At 41.9% G+C, this 23,402-nt stretch overlaps 1 protein-coding gene across 1 annotated transcript in view; it reads right to left on the reverse strand.

The window, feature by feature from the left end:
- Positions 1–23,402, reverse strand: part of MAP3K5 (mitogen-activated protein kinase kinase kinase 5) — a 228,669-nt gene that overhangs the window by 10,477 nt on the left and 194,790 nt on the right. Inside the window, exons 22-26 of the mRNA XM_061428082.1 lie at positions 21,646–21,823; positions 21,387–21,555; positions 14,644–14,829; positions 10,917–11,022; positions 1,133–1,376 (exon numbers count right to left, since the gene is read on the reverse strand). Of these exons, the coding sequence (XP_061284066.1) occupies positions 1,133–1,376; positions 10,917–11,022; positions 14,644–14,829; positions 21,387–21,555; positions 21,646–21,823 (883 nt within the window). The remainder of the gene's footprint in view (positions 1–1,132; positions 1,377–10,916; positions 11,023–14,643; positions 14,830–21,386; positions 21,556–21,645; positions 21,824–23,402) is intronic.

The raw sequence follows: 23,402 nt of genomic DNA on the forward strand, positions 1-23,402 counted from the left end.
TACTGAGGCCATGCATCGCAACGAGAGATCCCGTGTGACCCAACAAAGATTCCATGTGCAGCAACTGAGACCTGATTTTGCCAAATAAATCAATCAATATTTTTTTTTTAAAAATCCAGGATACAGAAACAAGAAAGCCACTTTCCCTTTATTCAGAAACATTTCTGTATATAAACTGTAGAAGCTAAGTATGGAGTTACTGAATCGTGCAACTAAAATTCAAGTTTCTAAATATAGGATGAGGTTGGTTGGTACTACTCATACAAGCTTGGTATTTAAGCTTATTAAGAACCCAAACTTATGACCAGAAATAAAATATTTTTATCTCCCTGGTGAATAACTTGGATTTTCAACTAAGGTTTCTAAATATTTGAACAATGTTTATTGATTCACTCCAAAAATATAAATAATAAAAAAGTTTTCCCTGTCAACCCAAAGTCATAAAGTCAGTTGCCCACATGTCAACGGTAACCAGCACAGGAAGCTATAAATCATAAAGATTCAGACCTTGAACTGTGTCAACATCTTGTGAAGCACAAGAACATATTTCCTGTTCACTTAATAACCTGATCATGTGAGTTCTGTGTTATCAAATTCACAAGGAAAAATTAAACTCCAGATATGATACAGCATATTAAAAATAAAATCATAAATGTGGTCAATGGATCATCGTTTCAAGGTTCTAAAACTAAAAACTTTTGAACCATTAATTTTATCTCCTTAAGAACAGAGCTCTTCCTCTCCTGAAAGAACCTGATATTCCAAGTCACGGGTCTCAAGATCACAGACTCTCTTCTTGTCTTTCAGCTATCTACTGGATGGTACATGTTGCTCTGAGCCTGCATCCCAAACAGTCTATGAGGTTACAGATAAGTTACTCAGAAAATCTTAGTGCAGTGATCAAAGAAGAAATGCTGAAGGACTGAATTGGGAGAAGCAGAAAACGTATTTGACTAAAGAGGCTAAAATGAATCTCTCATTTTAATAAAGAATGAAATCAAGGTTATATGAATGGGAAAAAGGGATTACCTTATGTATATTCTGTGGACCAATCTTTAAAGTAGACTCCAAGCACATGCACTTATATAAAAGTAAGAAAAAAGAAACCCACCCACATTGGAATAGGCCTTACCTATTTGTTTCTATTTTCATCCTTCCAAGCTGTACATTCAGTGATCGGTGAGCACTCTGGGAGTCATGGGATACAGTAGAACTGAGCGTGCTCACCCCTGAGGTGGCCACCGCGTCTTCAAGGACGGCATGAGGTCTTCGGACAGTTTGATTTGAAGGCCGTTCGTCATGGTCACCTTCTGCATCCAAGTCTTCTTGATCGGCAGTATCACTCTCAGATGCAAGGCTGAAATGCGGCCTCAGTTCTGTTAAGCATATGGTCAACAACAATCTTAATGAAATAAGAATGATGGCCTTAATTTCTTAAGACATGAATGTCATCTCCCCTGCTATCAATAAGATGTATTCCCAACTGCTTTTCCAAAAGTGAGGATGGATTTCTGCACATTATTTCAGATTTGTTCTTCCAGCAAATTTGCAAAAATCATAAGATATGTAAACTCAGAATGATCTAACTCAAACAGAAGAGAAATGTTCACACAGCACATAAGATACGTGGGAAATCTGTTAAAATCAGATAGGCAATTGTGTAAAAACCTGTTAAGAATATGAAAATTTGTTTATACAATTAAAATTCATAGTTTTGATTCTGTCAACTATTAACTCACTTAGAAATGAGGAAAGTGAGATATAGAGAGATTGTATAAATAAGAGTAAGAAGACAGACTGCTTTTTGCTTGTAACATTCAAAATGTGTGGGGGTGGGAGGGGCGAGTACTGAAAATACACACACATTCTTTATATTCACTCTAGTAGGCCAATCTGCTTTTGACTTTTTGACTATTAGGTTAATTTTTAGTGTGTGTCCTACCCTAACCTACTGACTCACCACTAAGATTTAAAGTGCAAAAGTTACAAGTCTCCAGTTTAAACAGACTGCAGGCCATGAGTTCATCTGCGGGTCACTTCAGAATTGGGATGCTACGTTTTGATGGGAAAAACTATTATACATTGTGATTAGGTTCTCAAAATGGCCCCCCCAAAAAGGAATTAAATTCATAATATAAGTAAAATCAGGGTAACAGAAATATTGGATCTTGGCTCCATATGCTATGACACATGAAACTTTTATTTTCAAAGAAACATTCTTTAAATTCTATAATTCTTTATAATTTTCAAAAGTTTCACACAATATTTCTTTTTTTTTTAATTTTATTTTATTTTTAAACTTTACAATATTGTATTAGTTTTGCCAAATATCGAAATGAATCCGCCACAGGTATACCCGCGTTCCCCATCCTGAACCCTCCTCCCTCCTCCCTCCCCTACCCTCCCTCTGGGTCGTCCCAGTGCACCAGCCCCAAGCATCCAATACCGTGCATCGAACCTGGACTGGCGACTCATTTCATACATGATATTATACATGTTTCAATGCTATTCTCCCAAATCTCCCCACCCTCTCCCTCTCCCACAGAATCCATAAGACTGATCTATACATCGGTGTCTCTTTTGCTGTCTCGTACACAGGGTTATTGTTACCATCTTTCTAAATTCCATATATATGCGTTAGTATACTGTATTGGTGTTTTTCTTTCTGGCTTACTTCACTCTGTATAATAGGCTCCAGTTTCATCCACCTCATTAGAACAGATTCAAATGTATTCTTTTTAATGGCTGAGTAATACTCCATTGTGTATATGTACCACAGCTTTCTTATCCATTCATCTGCTGATGGGCATCTAGGTTGCTTCCATGTCCTGGCTATTATAAACAGTGCTGCAGTGAACACTGGGGTACACGTGTCTCTTTCCCTTCTGGTTTCCTCAGTGTCACACATGATTTCATATAATCCTAGAATGACCCTTATTTTCCCTGTACCCCTGTACTGCCCCTTTCCCATTCCCTCTCCCCACTAGTAAACACTCATTTGTTCTCTGTATCAGTGTTTATTCACTGGTTTATTGTCTTTGTTAGATCCCACATATAAACGGTATCACCCAGTATTTGTCTTTCTCTGACTTTTTCACTTCAGCATAATGTTCTTCAAGTCCATTCATGTCATGTTGCTGCAAAGAGCAAAATTTCGTTCTTTTTAATGGCTGAGTAGTATTCCATCACAGACACACATTTACACACACATACCACATCTTCTTTGGTCATGTATGTGTTGAAGGACACTTAGGTGGTTTCCGTAACTTGGCAACTGTAAATAATGCTGCTATGAACATTGGAACAGATGTATTTTTTCAAATTAGTGCTTTTGTTTCTTTTTGATATATACCCAGGAATGAAGCTGCGGGGTCATATGGTATTTTTAGTTTTTTGAGCCATCTCTATACTGTCTTCTGCAGGAGCTGCAACAGTTTACATTCCCGCTAGCAGTGGAGGAGGGTTCTTTTTTCTCCACATCCTTGCCAACATTTGTTATTTGTATTCTTTTTAATGCTAGCCATTCCCACAAGTCTGGGGTGATATCTCATTATGGGCATGTGGAGCTTTCATTAGATCACAGAACCCACCGAGAATCTGATGAGAGCCATGCAGAAGAGAAGCACATTCAGACAGCATTTTCCCTGTTTTTTGAAGGCTCACTGGCTCCCTGAAGCCAATTCTGAGAGTCCATGAACCATAGTTGAAGAGCCCCTGTGCTGGGGGAGGGCGCTAGTGGGAGTGATGGAAGACCCCTCCCACTACTCTACCATAGCTGCTACAGCAGTGCAGCCAAAGGGCCAATTCATCGCCAAATCCTCCAGGGAACTGTTTGGTCTTTGCCTTATTGACCCGTGTATGGTATAATGTCCTTAAATTTCATGCATGCTGTTGCATGTGTCAGACTTTCCTTCTTTTTGAAGGCTGTATAGTACTCCATTGTTTGCATATACCACACTTTGTTTATCCATTCATCTATCAATGGACACTTGCATTGCTTCTACTTCTTTACTATTGTGAATAATGCTGCCGTGAACTTGGGTGTGCAATTATCTATTTGAGATCCTGCTTTCAATTCTTTTGAATATATACCCTAAAGAACATATGGTAATTTTTATTTTTTTGAGAAGCCACGTATTGGTTTTCCATAGTGGCTGCACCATTTTATAGTCTCACCAATAGTGTACAAAAGTTCTAATTTCTCCACATCCTTACCTTTTATCTCTTGAGGTTAGCCAAACTCCACCTCTATTCTGGCTGTCTGCATTACCGCCTTTCTCCTTCCAAAATTCTATTTCCTAGTTCATCTATAGTATTCTCTGTGCTAGTCACTCAGTTGTATCTGACTCTTTGCGACACCATAGACCATAGCCTGCCAGGCTCCTTCGTCCATGGGATTTCTCAAGCAAGAACACTGGAGTGGGTTGCCATTTCCTTCTCCAGGGGATCTAGAACCCGGGTTTCCTGCATTGGGGGCAGACTCTTTACTGTCTGAGCCACCAGGGAAGCCCTTTTGTCTTCATTCTGTGTGTTAGTTGTAGGTGTAACTCAAAATCAGGTGTTTAATTTACATAAACCTGCTACAGGGGCTGAGCCATATCAGCTTCAAAAAAATGTTGGCAGAATGGAAGTTATCTTACTAGGATTATTTATAAGGGAACAAAATAGTGAAAAAAAGATCTTTAAAAATAAGAGGACTTCCCTGGTGATCCAGTGGCTAAGACAGCAACACTCCCAATGCACGGAGCCCAGGTTTAATACCTGGTTGGGGAACTAGCAACTAAGACCTGGCTTTGCCAAATAAATATTTTTTTAAAAAAAATAGGAGAGTTCAATCTATATTAAATTAGAGCAAGAATAGGCCTTTTAAAATTTTCTAAATTTTTTCCTTATGGTCTCTAACCTGAAATTTTAAAGACGATTTTAAAGGTTTATTGTCTTGTTGAATATAATCTCACTTTAGGAGAGGGAAAATTTCTAATACTTATTACTACATTATTACATTTAAATGTTCCCTTATATTCCTCTAACTCTGTACACTTTAAATGATCATATGTCATCATTTTACTTATGTGCTAATGACTAAAAGTTTTTCCCAATAATTTGAATAAAGTAGAAAACTATAAGTGAATGCAGTACTTTGTTATTTTGATCTTTCATGATGGCTCCCTGAGGACACATCATCAAATCAGATATTGTAAAACATGCAAATAAGAGAGAGCATCTGCTCTTGATCCTCCAAAAGAAACAACCTGAAGGAGAACTAGGGCAAATATACGCAAGAGTCATAAAAGCATATGCAAAGATAACATGGAATTGCAAGCACAAATGAATTCAGCTTGACTATCTTTGATGCTCTCAGTTATACACCTAGCTACATATATAATTCACAGGTACATGTAATAAGAGTGCTAAGGGGTAAGTAAAGTATATTTGCAGTGACTAAAGCTAGTGTGGGGTTTACTCATTGATGGATTCAAGGAGATGGAAGGGCCCAGGCAGGTTCTGGAGGAGGGGAAAGCCTTGGGGTGGAGAAAGGAGAAGAGGTACTTGAGAGAAGTGAAATGTTAGTTGCTCAGTCACGTCCAGCTCTTTGCAACCCGAAGGGCTATAGCCCGCCAGGCTCCTCTCTGTCCATGGAGTTCTCCAGGCACGAATACTAGAGTAGGTAGCCATTCCCTTCTCCAAGGGATCTTCCCAACCCAGAGATCGAACCTGGATCTCCTGCATTGCAGGTGGATTCTTTACTGTCTGAGCCATCCAGGAAGCTTAAGAGAAGGAAGCACAAATGAGCTCTCTGAGGAGAATGGAAAGCAGAGGGAACTGTCAGGACAGAGCCAAGTGTCATGAGAAAGGCAGGGACTCAGGGGACCCTGGAACGAATGGACAGCATTTAAGCCCATGTGTGGGAAACTAAAGGGAGTGCACGTTTCCAAAACACAAGAGAGGATCAAACAGCAATACTATCCCCACCTCCCCTCACTCCCACTCCACCCCAACTGGCAGCCTCATCAGAGGAAAATAACCTTAACACGTGGTAGGATCACAATACTTGTCAGTGCGGTGTACGATCCCTGCATTAAACATTGCACGTAGATTGGGGTGCTGGGCATTTTACGTTAATGTGGACACGGGGCATGGGACTGATTCAGCTTAACAACTGGGAGTAACACCAAGGACTCTAGCAGTTTAAACAATTAGAGTTCCCATCAGAAGAGTGCCTGTACTGTGCATTCTCTCTGCCTTAGCTGGGCCAACATGGTCTCATGCTCAGTACAGGCTGGCCACCCACAGCCAGCCTGTACTTGAAGAGTAATCAAAGATGCTCAGTGTTACCAATATCCACAGGCTAATTCTTGAAGACAAGTGGGAAAAGAGTCTGAGAAAAAAAAAAAACAAGAAACTCATATGGGGTTTACACAGTACTCTCTGTTCTATGTGTTATTTTTCAGAAGAAAGAAGATGGAACATTTTCTTATTTTTTCCTTTTCATTTTGAAATAATTTTAGAATAACAGAAAAGTTGCAAAAAACAGTACAGAGAGTTCGTTGTATACCCAGTATCAGCTTGCCCTAAATATTTGTCACAGCTTACACAGCTTTGGCACTATTACCAAAGCCAGGAGATTCACATGGATACAATACTATCATCCTAATCTATAGACCTTACTTGAATGTCACTGTTTTCCCAAGGATGTCCTTTTTCTGACCTAGGACCCCACACTGCATTATTTGTCATGTGTCTCTCGGTCTCTGCCAATCTGTGGCAGCAGCCTAGTATTTCTCTATCCCCCAAGACCTCTGTACCTTTGAGGAGTCCTGGTCAGCTATTTTGTACTGTGTCCCTCATTTTTGGTTCATTTATGTCTTGTCAAGATTAGGTTGAGGCTCTGCCTTTTTGGCTCCTATACCACAAAGATGATGCTGTGTCCTTCTCAGAGCGTCACATCAGGAGGTACCCAGAGGTGCTGTGTCTTATGTGAGTGATGCTTACCTTGAGCTTCTGGTAAAGGGAGTGTCACTGTGTTCTCTTTGTAGTTAGTAGCTATCTTGTCGGGAGATTCCCCGAGACCATTCAAATACCTCGTTTCTCAGCATTATTTTTCCTGCTTACCTCAGCAGCTATTGATGGTTCTTACTGTAATAATTATTACTGTGGTGTTTGCCTAATGGTGATTTTTTTATTTCTCTCATCCCTTCTACATGTATTAATTGGAACTCTACTAAGACAAATAATTGGCCTTATCCTCCATATACGTATTCAATTACTTATATCAGTATGGACTCATGGCTATTTACTGTATGCATATAACCCAATATTATTTTTATTGATTTTTTTGTTTAATTTGCCCTGGCTTAGACTTTTGGAAAGTCCTTCAAGCGGTCTCCAGGGTCCTTTGTATCAGCGTCCATCCTTTTGGTGCATTTCCTTATCTTTTGCCATCACAGTAAGTTGCAGACTCATCTTGAATTTCTTTTGCCCCAAGCAGGCCTGGAAATCAACCATTTCTGCAAGGAGCTCTGATTCCTTTTAATAGAGAATGTTTAAAAGCCAACATCTGGGTTCTCTCAGCAAACACATGTAAGAAATGTGTGTACTGATGATGGTATACTTTTAAATTTGTTGGTTTCTTTAGCATGTCTTAAAATTTGGTAGGTTTATTGCAGTATTTTGTCAGCTAAAAGCAATTTTTATCAGGAGACTAAAAAGACAGGCATTTTTAGTATAGTTTCTTTGAATCTTAATCGTATAACAAAATCTTTACGGACATTTGGAAATCAACGGAATTGTCAAATGCTTGAAATTGGTTGCCCTTGTTCATATATTTCAACATAAACATATTGATGTAGAGTGTATATTGTCTTCCTGCATCCTGGGAGGAATATTAAAAAATACTGTCTTAAAGTAATTCTCTGAAATTTCCATTTATTATTATTCTTCTTGGCCACGCCGCGCAGCTTGTAGGATCTCAGTTCCCTGACCAGGTATTGGACCCATGCCCCCTGCAGTAGAAGTGTGGAATTCTAACCACTGGACTGCAAGGGAAGTTCCTTTTTTCTTTTTTTTGCTCACTTTTAAAAATGCTTTCAAAGAGTCATTTCAGTTGTCATCAGAGACCCCTAGTGGCCTCAAAGAAACCAATTTCACAGTGGAAGGACAGAAAACTTTGCTTAGCAAACTGTTTTCATAGAGTGTGCCTTCCTCTGCACAGGCGCTGGGTTAGAGCAATACCTATCACGAGGACACTCACATGAGGAGACAGGCCTCCCTGTGTTGTCCCTTGTCCCTGTCTCTCCCTCTGAGCTTAAAGTGTTTCATCTACAGCATGATAATCAGTATGCTTTATCAACTTTGTATTTTGGAAGAATTTTAGATTTACAGAAAATACAGAGAACTCCATATACCTTCCACCCAGTTCACCTAGTATATCTTATGTAACTATGGTACCTCTGTCAAAACTAAGAAATTAACATTGGTACAGTATCAGTTGTATTAAGGAAATTGGAGTATTTTTAGATTATGCTAGTTTTCCTGATGTTCTTCTTTCTATTCCAGGATACAATCCATTGCATTTAGGTAATCCATTTTTAAAGAAGTTATTACAAATTAGATTAACAGATTATTTATATGCTATTTAAATTATTTCAAAGTATAATCCCTTTCTCTTCTCCTCATTTAGACATTCTCAATTTAGGTTACTACTGGGTGTAACTTGGGGCTTCGCCAGTGGCTTAGTGGTAAAGAATCTGCCTCTAATGCAGGAGTGGCAGGCGATGCAGGTTCGATCCCTGAGTCAGGAAGATCCCCTGGAGAAGAGCATGGCAATCCACTCCAGTATTCTTGCCTGGAGAATCCCATGGACAGAGGAGCCTGACAGGTTAGTCCATAGAGTCACAAAGAGTTAGACACTACCGAAGTGACTTTGCATGCACAGCACACGGTGTAACTCATGGCCTATACCTATACTCCTCACTGATACACACTTAATCCCTTTCACCCCTTACGTCTTTTGGGTTTATAACCCCTCTTTGGTACATTTCCCACACCCAAGCTCATCCCGGTGATTAACCATCTAAACATAAGTACGTGCTGACGTCCTGAGAGCATCACACTAGGTTTCTACCAGCTTTACATTCTTCAGGTTCACATCCAACTGCCAGCCGTTTATTTCAAAGCCTTGCTAGGGTTTTTTTCTAAGTTATGCAAAAGTTTTCACCCTAATTTGTTATAACCAGGTAAAACTCATCTACTGATTGCTTCAACCAATATTTATTGGAAGTCTGTTAATTTCCAGGCAACATGCTGGACAATGTGTTTGACACAGAATAAAAGACATAGCTACCCTCTGGTAAGGGAAACAGCCATTAGACAAGAAAATAAAAGTAGTTTCTGATTGGGCAAATGTCACCAATGGGAAAACCATTTCCAAGGAGAGAGAGAGAGACAGGGGGTCTACTGTAGACTTTGGGGTCGGTCAGGACTCGAGGAGGGGGCATCTTGTAAAATGAGACCTGAAGAAGACAAACTTACAAGAACTCAAGGGGAGGCGGCAGCGGGGATGGAGGCGGCAGGAGGGACGGAGGCGGCAGGAGGGACGGAGGCGGCAGAAGGGATGGAGGCGGCAGTGGGGATGGGGTGGGGGTGGGGGGGAGGTATGCACCACGTAGGGGAACAACCTATTCAGGGATGTTAGAACTTCTTCTATTTCCTCCTTTCATAAAGAAGAAATATTAATCCCTCACCCTGAAACCAGACAAGGCATTCTGAAAGAAGAGAAGGAACTCCACAACTCAGAAGGGTTTATGATAACTTGAAAGTTTGTGGTACCGTTTATAAATAACATAAAATTTGAAATGTTTCATATTTATTTATTTTATCTTTTTAGATTTCTGTTTTAGAATACTTTATAATACATGTACAAATTAGTACAACAGAACATGTTTCTTTTATTTTAGAATACGTTTCTAATTCATATATCTAAATCAATCTATTTCTCTATCTATACACACACACACACACAAGGTGGAATAGCTCTGCTTAAAATTTCTATTATGGGTACACTATCAAAACACTTTGGAAGCTTGTCTTAGAGCATGAGTGCATCTCTCCCTTTCTCCATAAGAGGCTTCCCAGGTGGCGCTAGTGGTCAAGAACTCGCCTGCCAATGCAGGAGAGGTAAGAGATGTGGGTTCAGTCCCTGGGTCGAGAAGATCCCCTGGAGGAAGGCATGGTAACCCACTCCAGTATTGTTGCCTGGAGAATCCCATGGACAGAGGACCCTGGCAGGCTATAGTCCGTGGGGTTACAGAGTCAGATATGACTGAAGCAACTTAGCACACACATTTACTCCCATAACCTGGTTGCATTCATTGAGATACCCTTTGGTATAATATCTCAGTGCAAACATAGCTGGCATCTATTTAGACCCGTGATTTCCAAACCTGGCTGTGTATAAAAATGACCTCGAAAATCAGATTCCTGAGCTTTATCCTCAGCAGATTCTCACTCAGTCTGGGGTGGAGCTCTCAAAGCTGTAATTTTAAAGAGCTCCTTACATCACTCAATGTACTGGCAGCTATGGGAACCACTGGTAAAGGATGACATGGGAGTGTGTTTTGTGGGTACAGATATCTAAATATTGAAATGCATATGTATGTGGATCTCCTGTATCATTTTCTCTTTGTCTTTATATCCAATGATGCTCTTTAAAGACAAGGAAACAAGTCTTCCTCACTCATAGTAAACATTTTGCTCAGAGTACACACACCAGATAAATATTATTTGGTGGCTTTGAAAGATGAAAAAAAAAGGCTAAGTTGCCCTAAAAGCAGTGAGGAGACATCATAAATGATAGATGAACAGTAATTGAAAATACCAAACTCTAAATATTTGCAAAGTAGTTAAGTATTTCTGACCTGGAACCAGAATGGTAATAGCTGTCTGTACCGCCTTTCGGATGATACTGTCTAAGGCAAACATCCAGTGTGGCTTGATGTTATGATTCCGAAGAACTTTATTGACCTGGAGTAAAAGAGTGATATATGGTTTACTTTAATATTTAATTGCAAATAACCTAGCTGATGCATGCATTTGGATGATATTCTACCAACAATAATAACTAAAAGGTTTCTTCACTCTGAATTGTGAATTATTTATGTCACCAGAAAACAAATGAAAAACTGCCACTTCAAAATGAAGTTCGGTGCTTCCCATGTAAGCAAATAAGATATACCACTTCAATGAAAAGCAATCTAGTTAAATGGGAATGTTGCCTCGTTGGGACCCAGTATCTGCAACTTCTGCCTTTTATGATGTCAGCAGATTGGATGGTGGAAGTGATAAAGGAAAGGAAAAAAAAAGAGTTCCACTCCAGTATTTTTGCCTGGAGAGTCCCATGGACAGAGGAACCTGGCAGGCTACAGTCCATGAGCTCACAAAGGGTTGGACATGAATTAAGTGACTCAGCACACACACATGCATCGAGACTATGTATCTCCTTTTTATTCTTAAATGTTATGGCTGCTATTCAACACAACCAAGCACTTCAGCATGATGTGATGACTTGAAAGTGCCAGTCACCGCTCAAAGGGGGAACACGAGAACACATGCTACCTACACACCTGCCATGGTGCGTGCCTGTTTTCCACCCCACAACGGCTCATATTTTTTTTAAAGGGGAATAAACTGCCAACTATTCCAGACAATCTGTTTACATCAAAAATCTTTGTTGTAAGACTATCTTTTTAAAGTGACTAGTAATGTTTCACTTATTTACACAGTGACACAGATATATGCACTACCTTTCTTTTTAAAAATTATGCTAAAATATGCATTCCATCAAATTTACCATCGTAACTATTTTTAAGTGTACAGCTAAAGTGGCATTTCTAAGTGGCATCAAGTACGTGGACACTGTTGTGCTAGTGTGAAATGAAACATTTCCTGCTGTATCAGTGGGCAAGAAATGTCACAGCCATCAGCGATTTCAGGCCTCCTAACATGAATGAGGGCTCCCAAAACTGTGATCCAGCAGATGCCACCATCCCCAGCCATGGCAATTGCTGGAGGAGTGAAGAGATGGGATGCCAGAAGCAGCCATCCGCCACACTTGCCATCCCTTATGGTAAAAAAGGAATTAAGGATGTGAAGCATCTAGAAATAGATTTGGCCCCTGATAGCTGAGGTGCCTATGAAAGGAATGAATTCAGAGAGCCCAGAGGCTTGCCTCTTTCCCTACATATAAAACACTAAATTCCTTAGCTTGATACCTGGTTTTCCTTACTATTTAACAATAATCGTTGATGTTCAGGTTGCCTTCCCGCTTTGTTGCAAACTTGTATATACCCGGACTCCCTCTCCTGCCTCCTCTGAGCAGATTTCACAGAGCTACTGCGATGCTGTCTCCTGGGCTTGGAGTCCCCAACATTCCCACCAAATAAAGTAACTCTCTGCTTTCAGGTTGTGGCTCATTTTTTAGTTAACGCTATCATCACCATTGCTCATCTCCAGAACTCTTTTCATCCTGCAAAACTGAAACGCTACACCATTAAACAATGATTCCCCCCTGCCCTCTCCTCCCAGTCCCTGACAACCACCATTCTACTTCCTGTTTACGAATATGACTACTCTAAGTGTCTCACACAATCGAAATCGTGCAGTCTTTTTGTGTCTGGCTCATTTCACTATGTGTAATGTGTCAGAACTTCGTTCCTTTTTCAGGTTGATAATATTCCAACTCAGTGACTGATCTGATCTGATTGTATGGGTAAGCCATTACCTTTTTATAAATGACTTTTATCATAAGGCTAAGAGAGGTTTATTCAAAATTTGGTTTAACTCCACTAATTTCTAGTTGACATGGGTCTTTAAGAAAAGATGCTATTTTTCCCAACAGGACTCTGACTAGAGAGAGATCTTAGAGGAAGCTGGGGAGAAGGTGACCTAGGGGCAATCTCACACCAGAAGCTAGAGTTCCAGTGGCTCATTCCTGCCCTTGATCCATCTTCACCAAAATCCCCCAGTGTAGATGGCTGTCTGTCTGAGGAATTCCTCAGAGTGGTTGTTCCCAGGGAAGTGGACCATTGCTAGGTTCCCACTTGTTCTAGGAAACCCCTTCAGAATGATTTTGTCCTGGCACTTTCTTAAAGGACTCGCTTGATTATTTGACTAATGTGGGTATGACATTTAGTAACTAATACTCTTTCTCTCAAGGGTTCCAAAGAGAAAATGGAGGAGGAGTCCTCTATCACCATGACCAGCTCCTCGCAGCCCTTCATTCAACAATATATTATATCCAGGCCATTCTTTGGGTTCATTCCCATCCTGGACAGTGCAAGTCCATCCTGGACACCTCTAGTCAGAGCAAGAGCAGGTGTGTGTATGTGAGACTTGGTCTGTGGCCCAGGATTACAACTAACCCACTCTCAATCTGAACTCTACTTGCCTATTTGCTTTCCAGCCTGTAGACTGGAAGCCAAATGTGTGAGCAAGCTGCAAACTCACTGAGTTATTTGATTCTATTTGCAGCTGGCTGGGGTTCCCTAGTTACAGAGAAAGTGTGCCTTTAGCATTATATTAGTGACAGGCCTGGCCAGTTGCTCTCATTTCCCATGACGTCAATTGAGTCAGGACTGTTGCCCTCCCCACAAAACAGCATAAGACTGAGCGGCTTGCACAGAGTTCCAGGGAACACAAGGTCACTGAAGGATTACAATTTAGTTTTAAATCAGGGATCTTTTGATGCACCAAATGCAACTGTCAAGACATCTTCTAGGTAGGAGCAATAAACTCATTAGGACTGAGTCAATTTGGGGAATTTACCTAAAATGATGCAAAGTGCTTCCCTATTCACATGGCTGGCACCGTGGGAACTTTCTTATTTCTCTGTCTCCTGCAGTCAGTTGTAAGGGCTTCTGGGAGGGACTTCAGGCTTTTTTTGGTACAAGTTCCACAGGCAAGTCTCATTCAAGGATATCACATATGGTTTGAATCAGGCTTCTGGAAAACTGGCTTCAAGTTTGTGTTGCATAGCAACTCGCTAGGAGAGCGAGGAACTGTCAGTGATCTCTCACCAGAGCCTGTGAATTAATTTTTATCCAATGATGCCCTGTGCTCTAAAGTATATTTCTAGCTAGGGAGTAGTGAATATTTATTAAACAAGTATGTTTAAAATGTTCTGTTTGGAAAACAGAGCAAGGGGGGAAAATTTTGATCATTCTGATCATTCTGATCTGTACAGTTACATTTTTCCGAGTGACCGCTAGATGGCACTTTTCATATATAATATAAAGTGCAGGACAAGAGTGCTCTGTTGCTAAAATCATCAAAATAAATAGTGACCAACTACATGATTTCATAAGAACAAAGTGCAGCCATGGGAGATGTCTGTGAGTGTTGTTATTTTCCACGGTGTTCCATTTTATGTGTATCTAACCTGGGGGAGATTCCAGATTCTATAACAAAGCTAGTGCTTCGAGGCACACAGACAGGCAACCATCTCATACTTACTCATGTTCTAAAGAGAAAAGAATTCATTACAATGATTAAATAAAGAAAAGTCAACAGAGCTTATGTTTTTATCCTATTTTCTGACTAATTTTAGCTGGAGTGTCTGGGAAAACATGGGCGAAATATCATACTTACAGCATCTTGGAAACCAAAGAGCACCACCTGGACCTGACTGATCCCGTGGCTGTCGAAGTCCAGCTCCAGCTTCAGCTTGGACAGGGTGGTGGCTATGATCTTCCGGTCCGTGGACCTCACAAATTCTCTGAGGCTTGCGACCAGAGTTGTGATGTGTTCCCATTTCAGTTTAGGTTCTTCAGCCCCCTGTGAATAGTAACCAACCGTCTCTCAGTCTGTCAGATATTTCTGTACTGGATGTATCAGCCATGGGCCTCTCACCCTCACAGCCCCTGCTGAGAACTGAACTGTTTTATACACAGTATCAATAGCCCCCTGCTAAGTGGGAACAGCCATATTTGAACTATGGCTTCTCCCCCTGCAAAAAAAAAAGAAAGGAAAGGGAAAACCTTGGGAAGGAAAGAAACCCACTGCATATACTGTCCAACAGCTGTGATGTAGTCTGATGGACAAACAGGGACAGGCAGAGGCTGTGAGATTCTACTTTCAGAAACTTTAATTGGGAGCTAAAGAGAGATTCAGGCAAAGAGCCATAGGATTTCAGGCTCAAAGTCTGCCCAGAGACAGAAGTCATAAAACAGGGTGAGAGTACATTGAGTTATAAGGAAGTACAAGGAATAGAGTTGAGAATGATGATTGGTAGAGAGAAAAGTAGATGGAAATGGGTGCCAACAGCAACCAAGCCAGAGAAGCACAGGCTGCGGGACTTGAAGGCCTTGGAATTACACTCCAGTTTCTGTCTCTGTGAGGCTCTGAGAGATGCTATGGTTGAACTTACCCTGAGAATCCATGTGTCTGCCTACATGTTCCTAGTCCTTCAAGTGCCATTGAAGACACATCAATTCTTTGTAACCAAAAGCAGCTAGCATAAGTTGTCTATTTTACACATAGTATCAATAGTGTATATGTATCAGTCCCAATCTCCCAATTCATACCACCCTGCCTACCCCCTCAGTATCCAGACATTTGTTCTCTAATTCTTTGTCTCTATTTCTGCTTTGCAAATAAGGCCATCTATATCATTTTCTAGATATATTCATTAATATATGATGCTAGTTTTTCTTTTTCTGACCTACTGCACTCACAGTATCCTAAATGGGAGGGAAATTCAAAACGAAGGGGATATATGTATACGTGGGCTCCCCAGGCGGCACAGTAGTAAAGAGTCCACCTGCCTATGCAGGAAGTGCAAGAGACTTGGGTTTGATCCCTGGGTTGGGAAGATCCCCTCGAGCAGGAAATGACAACCCACCCCAGTATTCTTGCCTGGAGAATCCCATAGACAGAGGAGCCTGGTGGGCTATAGTCCATGGGGTCACAAAGAATCAGACACAACTGAGCATGCACATGTATGTATATGTGCAGCCGATTAATTCCGCTGTGCAGTGGAAGCTAAAGTAATATTGCAAAGCAACTATGTTCCAATAAAAATTAATTAACAATAAAAACATATCAAACATTTTGCTATTAACGGAGCTTGCTTCAAACTTTATCCTGGAAACCATTCCTTACACACCAATAAGGCAATCAGTAATAAGAATGGACCAAATGGATGACTCCACATATTAAAAACTAAATATTTAAACAAATTCCCTTCCTCAAGTTGAACTTCTACTTTGAGCAAGAAACGTTATTACTTAAAGGAAACAGTAGAATGCTATTGATACTCATTTAAGAAAGAAAGATCCTCATTTAAGAAAGAAATATCCTCATTTCTATCTCGTATTGTGTATTTTGTTACTGCATCATTAAAATTAAATTCCTCAACTGGGCTTTGAAAATGACAATTTCTAGGAGTCTATTAAAATAAAAGAGAAATGCCCCATCAAGTTTGTTCTCCCATTCGATTTTCATTTGGGAGCTCCCTCTCATGTTTATGCTTTGATGAGAAAAGATTATATTGAAAAGCTTGAAAGCTATCATTAAGGGAATATTTGAAAATCAGACAGGGGACAATTATAAACTTTGTTTCTTTTCTTGCCACAAACCAAATTACCCTCAAAGTAAAGATTCACAGGCAATATCATAAAAACATGAAAATATGTTCGAGAAGAAAAATGTGTGCTATTTAGAAACTGGAAGCTTATCTTAGTGAAAAATCAGTTACATGTTTGCCAGCAGTTTAAACAGCAAACATTTTTTGGACATTTGCTTTGTTTTCACAACAGAAAAAACATGCTTCTGCTGGTTTTTTGATGTTACTGTCCCTGTTCTACAAAGGAACACTGTCTACCCTGGGAAATGTTTTTCATCTGGGGGATTTCATCACCTACATAATGGTCATAATAATGGTTGTTTTTGTTCTCAAGCCTGCCTCCCCATATGTACTCATTAACACGCCTTTATGAACAAGCATCTTAGGTTATCAGGTGAGACTGATTCAGTATCAGAAGGCAGCATCTGACAGTGTGTCTTTCCTGAACACTGAAGAGGACCATCCTAGATTCTCTGGCAAAGGGGCTCTGCCTTCTTTGTCCTTAAACTCCTTCAAAGTGATGAGTGGATTTCAGAAGGATGTTACAGACTGAAAGTGCTTTCATGGGCCACTTTGAGAATCCACACTTGAGTCTTGTCATAAAGGGGCAGGCTTAAATGTAAAGATGTATCTAGAAATATTTAATACAATGAAAATACATTTCCATCTAGTCATAGAAAAAAATCAGATACTAGATAACTGCTTGATAATGATATCAACAATAATAGTTAACATTTATGGAATATTCTCTATTATTGTCTCAATGATTCATGATCTTAGTTACTCCCCGTAGCAACCCTTTGCTACGGTGACTAATCCCATTGTTTCCTCAAATTTATGGATTAGGAAATTCAGCCTCAGAGAGGTTAACTAACTTGCTCAAATCACATAGCCTTTAAGTGGTAGAATCAGGCCTCAGAGTCAAGTTGAGGCTGAACCCAAGCTCCTAATCATTACCTTCTACTGCCTCAATTAGCTGTCTGAACCAGCAGTAAACCTGGGTGGGGACCTGCTCTATTGCAAGATCACCACGGGATGCCTCAGGAAAGGATTCACAGCCTCTGCAGCAGTCACCATCAGAAGGACCCTATCTCTCACTTGACAATTCTGGATTTACTAAGCAACTGTGACCAGCAGTTTCTGGTCAGAATCATACTGGTCACTTCATACTGGTGCACTGAGGCAAGCCCTCTGACAGTCGCTTTTAAGCTTTTCTTTCCTTTCCCCTTTTTTAGAGAACATTCAAGCATTCTTAAAACACTAGGAAGTCACAAACACTTGAATGGATTGAAGTGAACTGAAGTCGCTCAGTCGTGTCCGACTCTTTGCAACCCCATGGACTGTAGCCTGCCAGGCTCCTCCCATGGGATTTTCCAAGCAAGAGTACGGGAGTGGGTTGCCATTCCTTCTCCAGAGGATTTTCCCCACCCAGGGATCGAACCTCGGTCTCCCACATTGTAGGCAGACGCTCTACTGTCTGAGCCACCAGGGAAGCCTTGAATAGGATTAACCAACTCCAAAATTTAGGAATTTCAGCACAGTCATGAAAGCACAGTCTCTTGCTAGGCTCTCTGCTGAGGGCTGAGACCATGACACGAATCAAGGCAGACAAAGAAAACCCCCAAACAAGCAGACACTTTTCTGTATTAGGAAAGCACACCCACAGGGGATGATTACGAGACCTAAGCAATCACTGAGTTCTGTGTACTGACCTAAATCAAAAGCCTTCATGCCACAGCGGCTACTGGTGATTCCTTCTCCCAAACCCAAACCCCGTCCCCTCCCCTGCTGCCTGTTTCTCCCAGGACTTGTCACCCTCTGGCATAGCGGGAGGGAGAGCGGTGTAGCAGGAGGGAGAGCAGAGCACGGACCCTGGAGCAAGACTGCCTGGGTACAAATCCCAACTCCATCGCTCAGAGCTGTGTGGCTTCTGTGAATTACTCAGCGCCTCTGTGCCTCCTCTGTGCAAAATAAGGAGACTAACAGAACTACTGCTGCAGGACTGTGGTCACAGGAACTGAGTGAGCAGAGACCCAGGAACTACTAAGAACAATGTCTGGCCCATAGAAAGTATTTGCTATTATTACTATATATTTGCGTTTCCCTGGTGTCTTGATGGTAAAGAATCCACCAGCAACGTGGGAGACCTTGGTTTGATCCCTGGGCTGGGAAGTTTCCCTGGAGGAGGGCATGGCAACCCACTCCAGTATTCTTGCCTGGAGAATCCCCATGGACAGAGGAGCCTGGCAGGCTACAGTCCATGGGGTTGCAAAGAGTTGGACATGACTGAGCGACTAAGCGCGCACACACACACACACACACACATTATATATTTAACATACAGAGTAACATATATGTAACATACATAGTATATAATAACATTTAACTATATATTTAACTACTATATATTCAACTATGTGCTTACTACATTTTTATTGCTTTTCTTGCTCCACAAGAATGTCAGCTTCAATGGGATGCATCTATTTTCCCCCATTTTGTTCACTCTAGTGTCCTAGCATACCCAGCACATAGATGGGGGAATGCCTGGCATCTAGTAGATGCCCAGTAAATATTTGTTGAATGAATGGCCTCCAATTACTGCACATTTGCTCCTTTTATCTAAACTTGGTTCTGCTTCTTTATCTTACACCATCTGATTCTCAGTCCTTGAATGACCACAGTGAGCAGATGGAAAGGCACAAGTGACAGCTATGGGTTCCAAACTACTTCCATCTCAGCCATATCTCCAGATTCCTCTGTGGTATTCTCAGCACTCATTCCACTTGCAATTTAGAACTTGGCCATCCCTCACCCAGGGCGCCTCCTTTCAGGGCCTCAGAGTTCTTGCCTTAGGACTCAAGTCAGAAGTTTTCCTAGAACACATAGATGTCAGTTCTCCGTGTACCCAGAGACCCTGATGACACACACTTGGTGTTTCAGCTCCTCCTATGGAATCTAAAGACGTGAATATTAGAGAATTCCTAAGGTGATGGAACCAGCAGAGAAACTTCGAGGGCTTCTCAAGATAAAGACAAGCAGGGACTATATAGCAAGAGCCAAGAAAGAGACAATCTGGCTTCATTTACATTCCAATAAAAGCTGAGACCAGGTAAAGTACTGGACTGAGATGGAAACTTGATCCCATCCCTCCAGCTTCACCCGTTTGTAGCTATTCTCCTAGGACAGAAGGGAGGAGAGAAATTACATGTCATCATGGTAATCATGGAAGACAGGTGGTTGCCACAGGTGCTGAAGTCAGTTCACAAGTCTCTGACACCCATAGAACTAAAAGAGGATGCAAGTGTCATGTCTGGGCCAAGTATGTCTGGGGAGTTTTATCCTCAAGAGGAGGCCTGAGCCTCTGCTCCAGGCAAGCAGGCATCACCTGCAGTGTAGAGGTGGTGGAAACCCTGTTTCTACTGGGACAGAGCTGGGAGGGGATTCATCCTCATTTCTATAAGTAGAATCCCAGGGAATACATTTTTCCAGGTATTAGGGATGAAACTGTGTCATTTCTCCCATCCCCCAATTCACGTGTTGAAGTCTTAACCCCTCAAGGTGACTATTTGGAGACAGGGTATTTAGGAGATAACTAAGGTTGAGATCATAAGGGTGGGGCTCTAATCCAACAGGATTAGTGCTCTTGTAAAACAAAGAAGATACACTAGAGGCACACAGAGAAAAAAGGGCAGGTGAGGACACAGAAAGAACGTGGCCACCTGAAAGCCTAGAAGAGAGGCCTCAGGAGAAACTGAAGCTGCCAGCACCTCAGTTTTAGACTTTCAGCTTCCAGAACCCCGAGAGAGAAAAATTTCCTGTTGTTCAAGCTACTGAGTCTAAGTTATTTTGTTATGGCAGCTCAGCAAACAAATACACCAGGGAACAGAGTTTGCCCAACTTTGTTTTTTTTTTGTAGCATGTTTGGCCTCTTACCACCCTAGATAATTTACTTATTATTGCCTATCTCCCTATACTTGACTGGAGCCCTCCAAGCACAGCAGTCTCTGTTGAGTAACTGAGGTTTCCCAAATGCTCAGAGGAGCCAATGGCAGGTGGCCTCATGCTAATGGCAGGTAGCAATTCACATGTCTCAGAGGATGTTTACTGTCTAAATGAATAAATGAAAGAATGGTGAAAAGATTTGCAGGGGTCCATCAGAACCTCACCAACATTTTGCTTCTGCCTTAAAAATAAGTGAAAAGTGAAAGTGTCAGTCACTCAATTGTGTCTGACTCTCTGCGATTCCATGGACTGGAGCCCACCAGGCTCCTCTGTCCAAGTAATTCTCCAGGCAAGAATACTGGAGTGGGTACCATTCCCCTCTCCCAGGGACTGTCCCAACCCAGGGACTGAACCAGGTCTCCAACATTGCAGGTGGATTCTTTACCATCTGAGCCACCAGGGAAGCCTGACGTAAAAACAGCTTATGTTCTAAAACACAGTTTCTGTGTTAGGGATTCTGCCTACCCCCCATGGTAGGTTTGTTTTATCATCAGGAGGTGGAAACTTCTTCATGTCTTCATATCATCTGAGACAGTTCCAAGTGGACTTCTCTGGTGGTGTGGCTAGGACACCATTTTCCAGTGCATGGGACGTGGGTTCAATCCCTGGTTGGGTAACTAAAATTTCACATGCTGAGGGGCAACGAAGCCCATGTGCCACAACTAGAGAAAAAAGCCCCAGCGCCACAACAAAGAGTCAGCACAGTCCAAAAAAAAAAAAAAAAAAAGTCAACTCTGGGGAAATGAAGTCTCCGAAGGGCTATTACCTGAGCCAAGGATTCCATTAAGTTTCTCACAACTTTGTCTTGGTCTTCCGTCAGAATCCTGTGAAGCGTGGCCCGTCTCTCACTGTCCTTCCTCAGCATAAAGAATCCGGAATCTTTTTCTTCTGGAGAAGGTGGAGCACTGTGGTCTTCAAAATTTTCATCAGGGATGCTGCAATAATTTAGGCAGCACATATTACCATCTCCATTATCAAATGACACCCCACATTCATCCCTCACCCCAACTAAGTCAGGTCTTTACCCCAGAAACAGCGTCCGGATGCCTTTGACATCCTTTTCTCCACAGGACTTGGCTCTTGTTTTGAAAGAGAAGGGGTCCACCTTCAACTCTGTGTCAGGGGAAACTGAGCCGTACTCGCTGCTGCTGCTCGTGTCCTCCACCAGGACTGGCACTGGCAAGGAGATACTCCTGAGGTACTCTGCGTGTCACAAGAGGGGGAACGAGATGAGTAAGCCTTCTAGAAACGTGCACACACCGACATGAGACAGCAAGGTTACTTGTCAAGTGTCTCGTTCCAGTGAGCAGCCAAACTATGCAACAAAAGGGGCTGGTCTTGGGACCACGGTTCCTCAGAGTAATCCATGCAGGGGGTCAGTGAGGAAAGGGCCTCTTAGGCCCTGAAAGAACTATCTCAGGGGCATGAAACTGGAGGAAGCACCAGGCCCAGCAGTTCTGGGTTCTCAGCCCTTTGTTTTTATTGTCCACCTATTAGAGTTTAGGAGCTTCCCAGGTGGTACAGTGGTAAATGATCTGCTTGCCAATGCGGGAGATGCAAGAGATGCAGGTTCGATCCCTGGGTGGGGAAGATCCCCTGGAGAAGGGCATGCCAACCCACCCCAGTATTCTTGCCTGGAGAATCCCATGGACAGAGGAGCCTGGCGGGCTACAGTCCAAAGAGTTGGACACGACTGAGCACACACATACCCACTAGAATTTATGAAGGTCATTTGTGAGGCTTACTTTTTCACGTGTATAAAATAAAGGACCAGATTCATAACTGATAAACTGTGCTCCGTAGAAGTTTAAGGTCCACCTAGTTCTCGGGGCTGCCTTGGTGGGGTGAGTGGGTGGATTTCTGTGATCCTAGAACATAGATTCCAACCCTGTTTTACCTAAAACAAATATGCTCCTTCAGTCATGTATCAGAGCTCTGCTTCAGTTCAGTTCAGTCACTCAGTCGTGTCCGACTGAGTCAGACCACATGGACTGTAGCACACCAGGCCTCCCTGTCCATCACCAACTTCCGGAGCTTGCTCAAACTCATGTCCAGTGAGTCAGTGATGCCATCCAACCATCTTATCCTCTGTTGTCCCCTTCTCCCCCTGCCTTCAATCTTCCCATTAGGGTCTTTTCCAATGAGTCACTTCTTCACATCAGGTGGCCAAAGTATTGGAGCTTCAGCTTCAGCATCAGTCCTTCCAATGAATATTCAGGACTGATTTCTTTTAGGATTGACTGGTTTGATTTCCTTGCAGTCCAATTTGCTAACATTAGGAATTCAGTTCAGTTCAGTTGCTCAGTTGTGTCTGGCTCCTTGCGACCCCATGGACTGCAGCACACCAGGCTTCCCTGTCCATCACCAACTCCCAGGGATTACTCAAACTCAAGTCCATCGAGTTGGTGATGGCATCCAACCATCTCATCCTCAGTTGTCCCCTTCTCCTCCCATCTTCAATCTTTCCCAGCATCAGGATATTTTCCAGTGAGTTAGTTCTTTGAGACAGGTGGCCGAAGTACTGGAGTTTCAGCTTCAGCATTAGTCCTTCCAATGAATATTCAGGACTGATTTCTTTAAGGGTTGATTGGTTGGATCTCCTTGCAGTTCAAGGGACTCTTAAGAGTCTTCTTCAACACCACTGTTAAAAAGCATCAATTCTTCAGCACTCAGCTTTCTTTATAGTCCAATTCTCATATCCATACATGACTACTGGAAAAACCATAGCTTTGACTAGACGGACATTTGTCGGCAAAGTAATGCCTCTGCTTTTTATAAGCTG

The sequence above is a fragment of the Bos javanicus genome, chromosome 9, assembly GCF_032452875.1.
Source record: "Bos javanicus breed banteng chromosome 9, ARS-OSU_banteng_1.0, whole genome shotgun sequence".
Taxonomy (NCBI): Eukaryota; Metazoa; Chordata; class Mammalia; order Artiodactyla; family Bovidae; genus Bos; species Bos javanicus.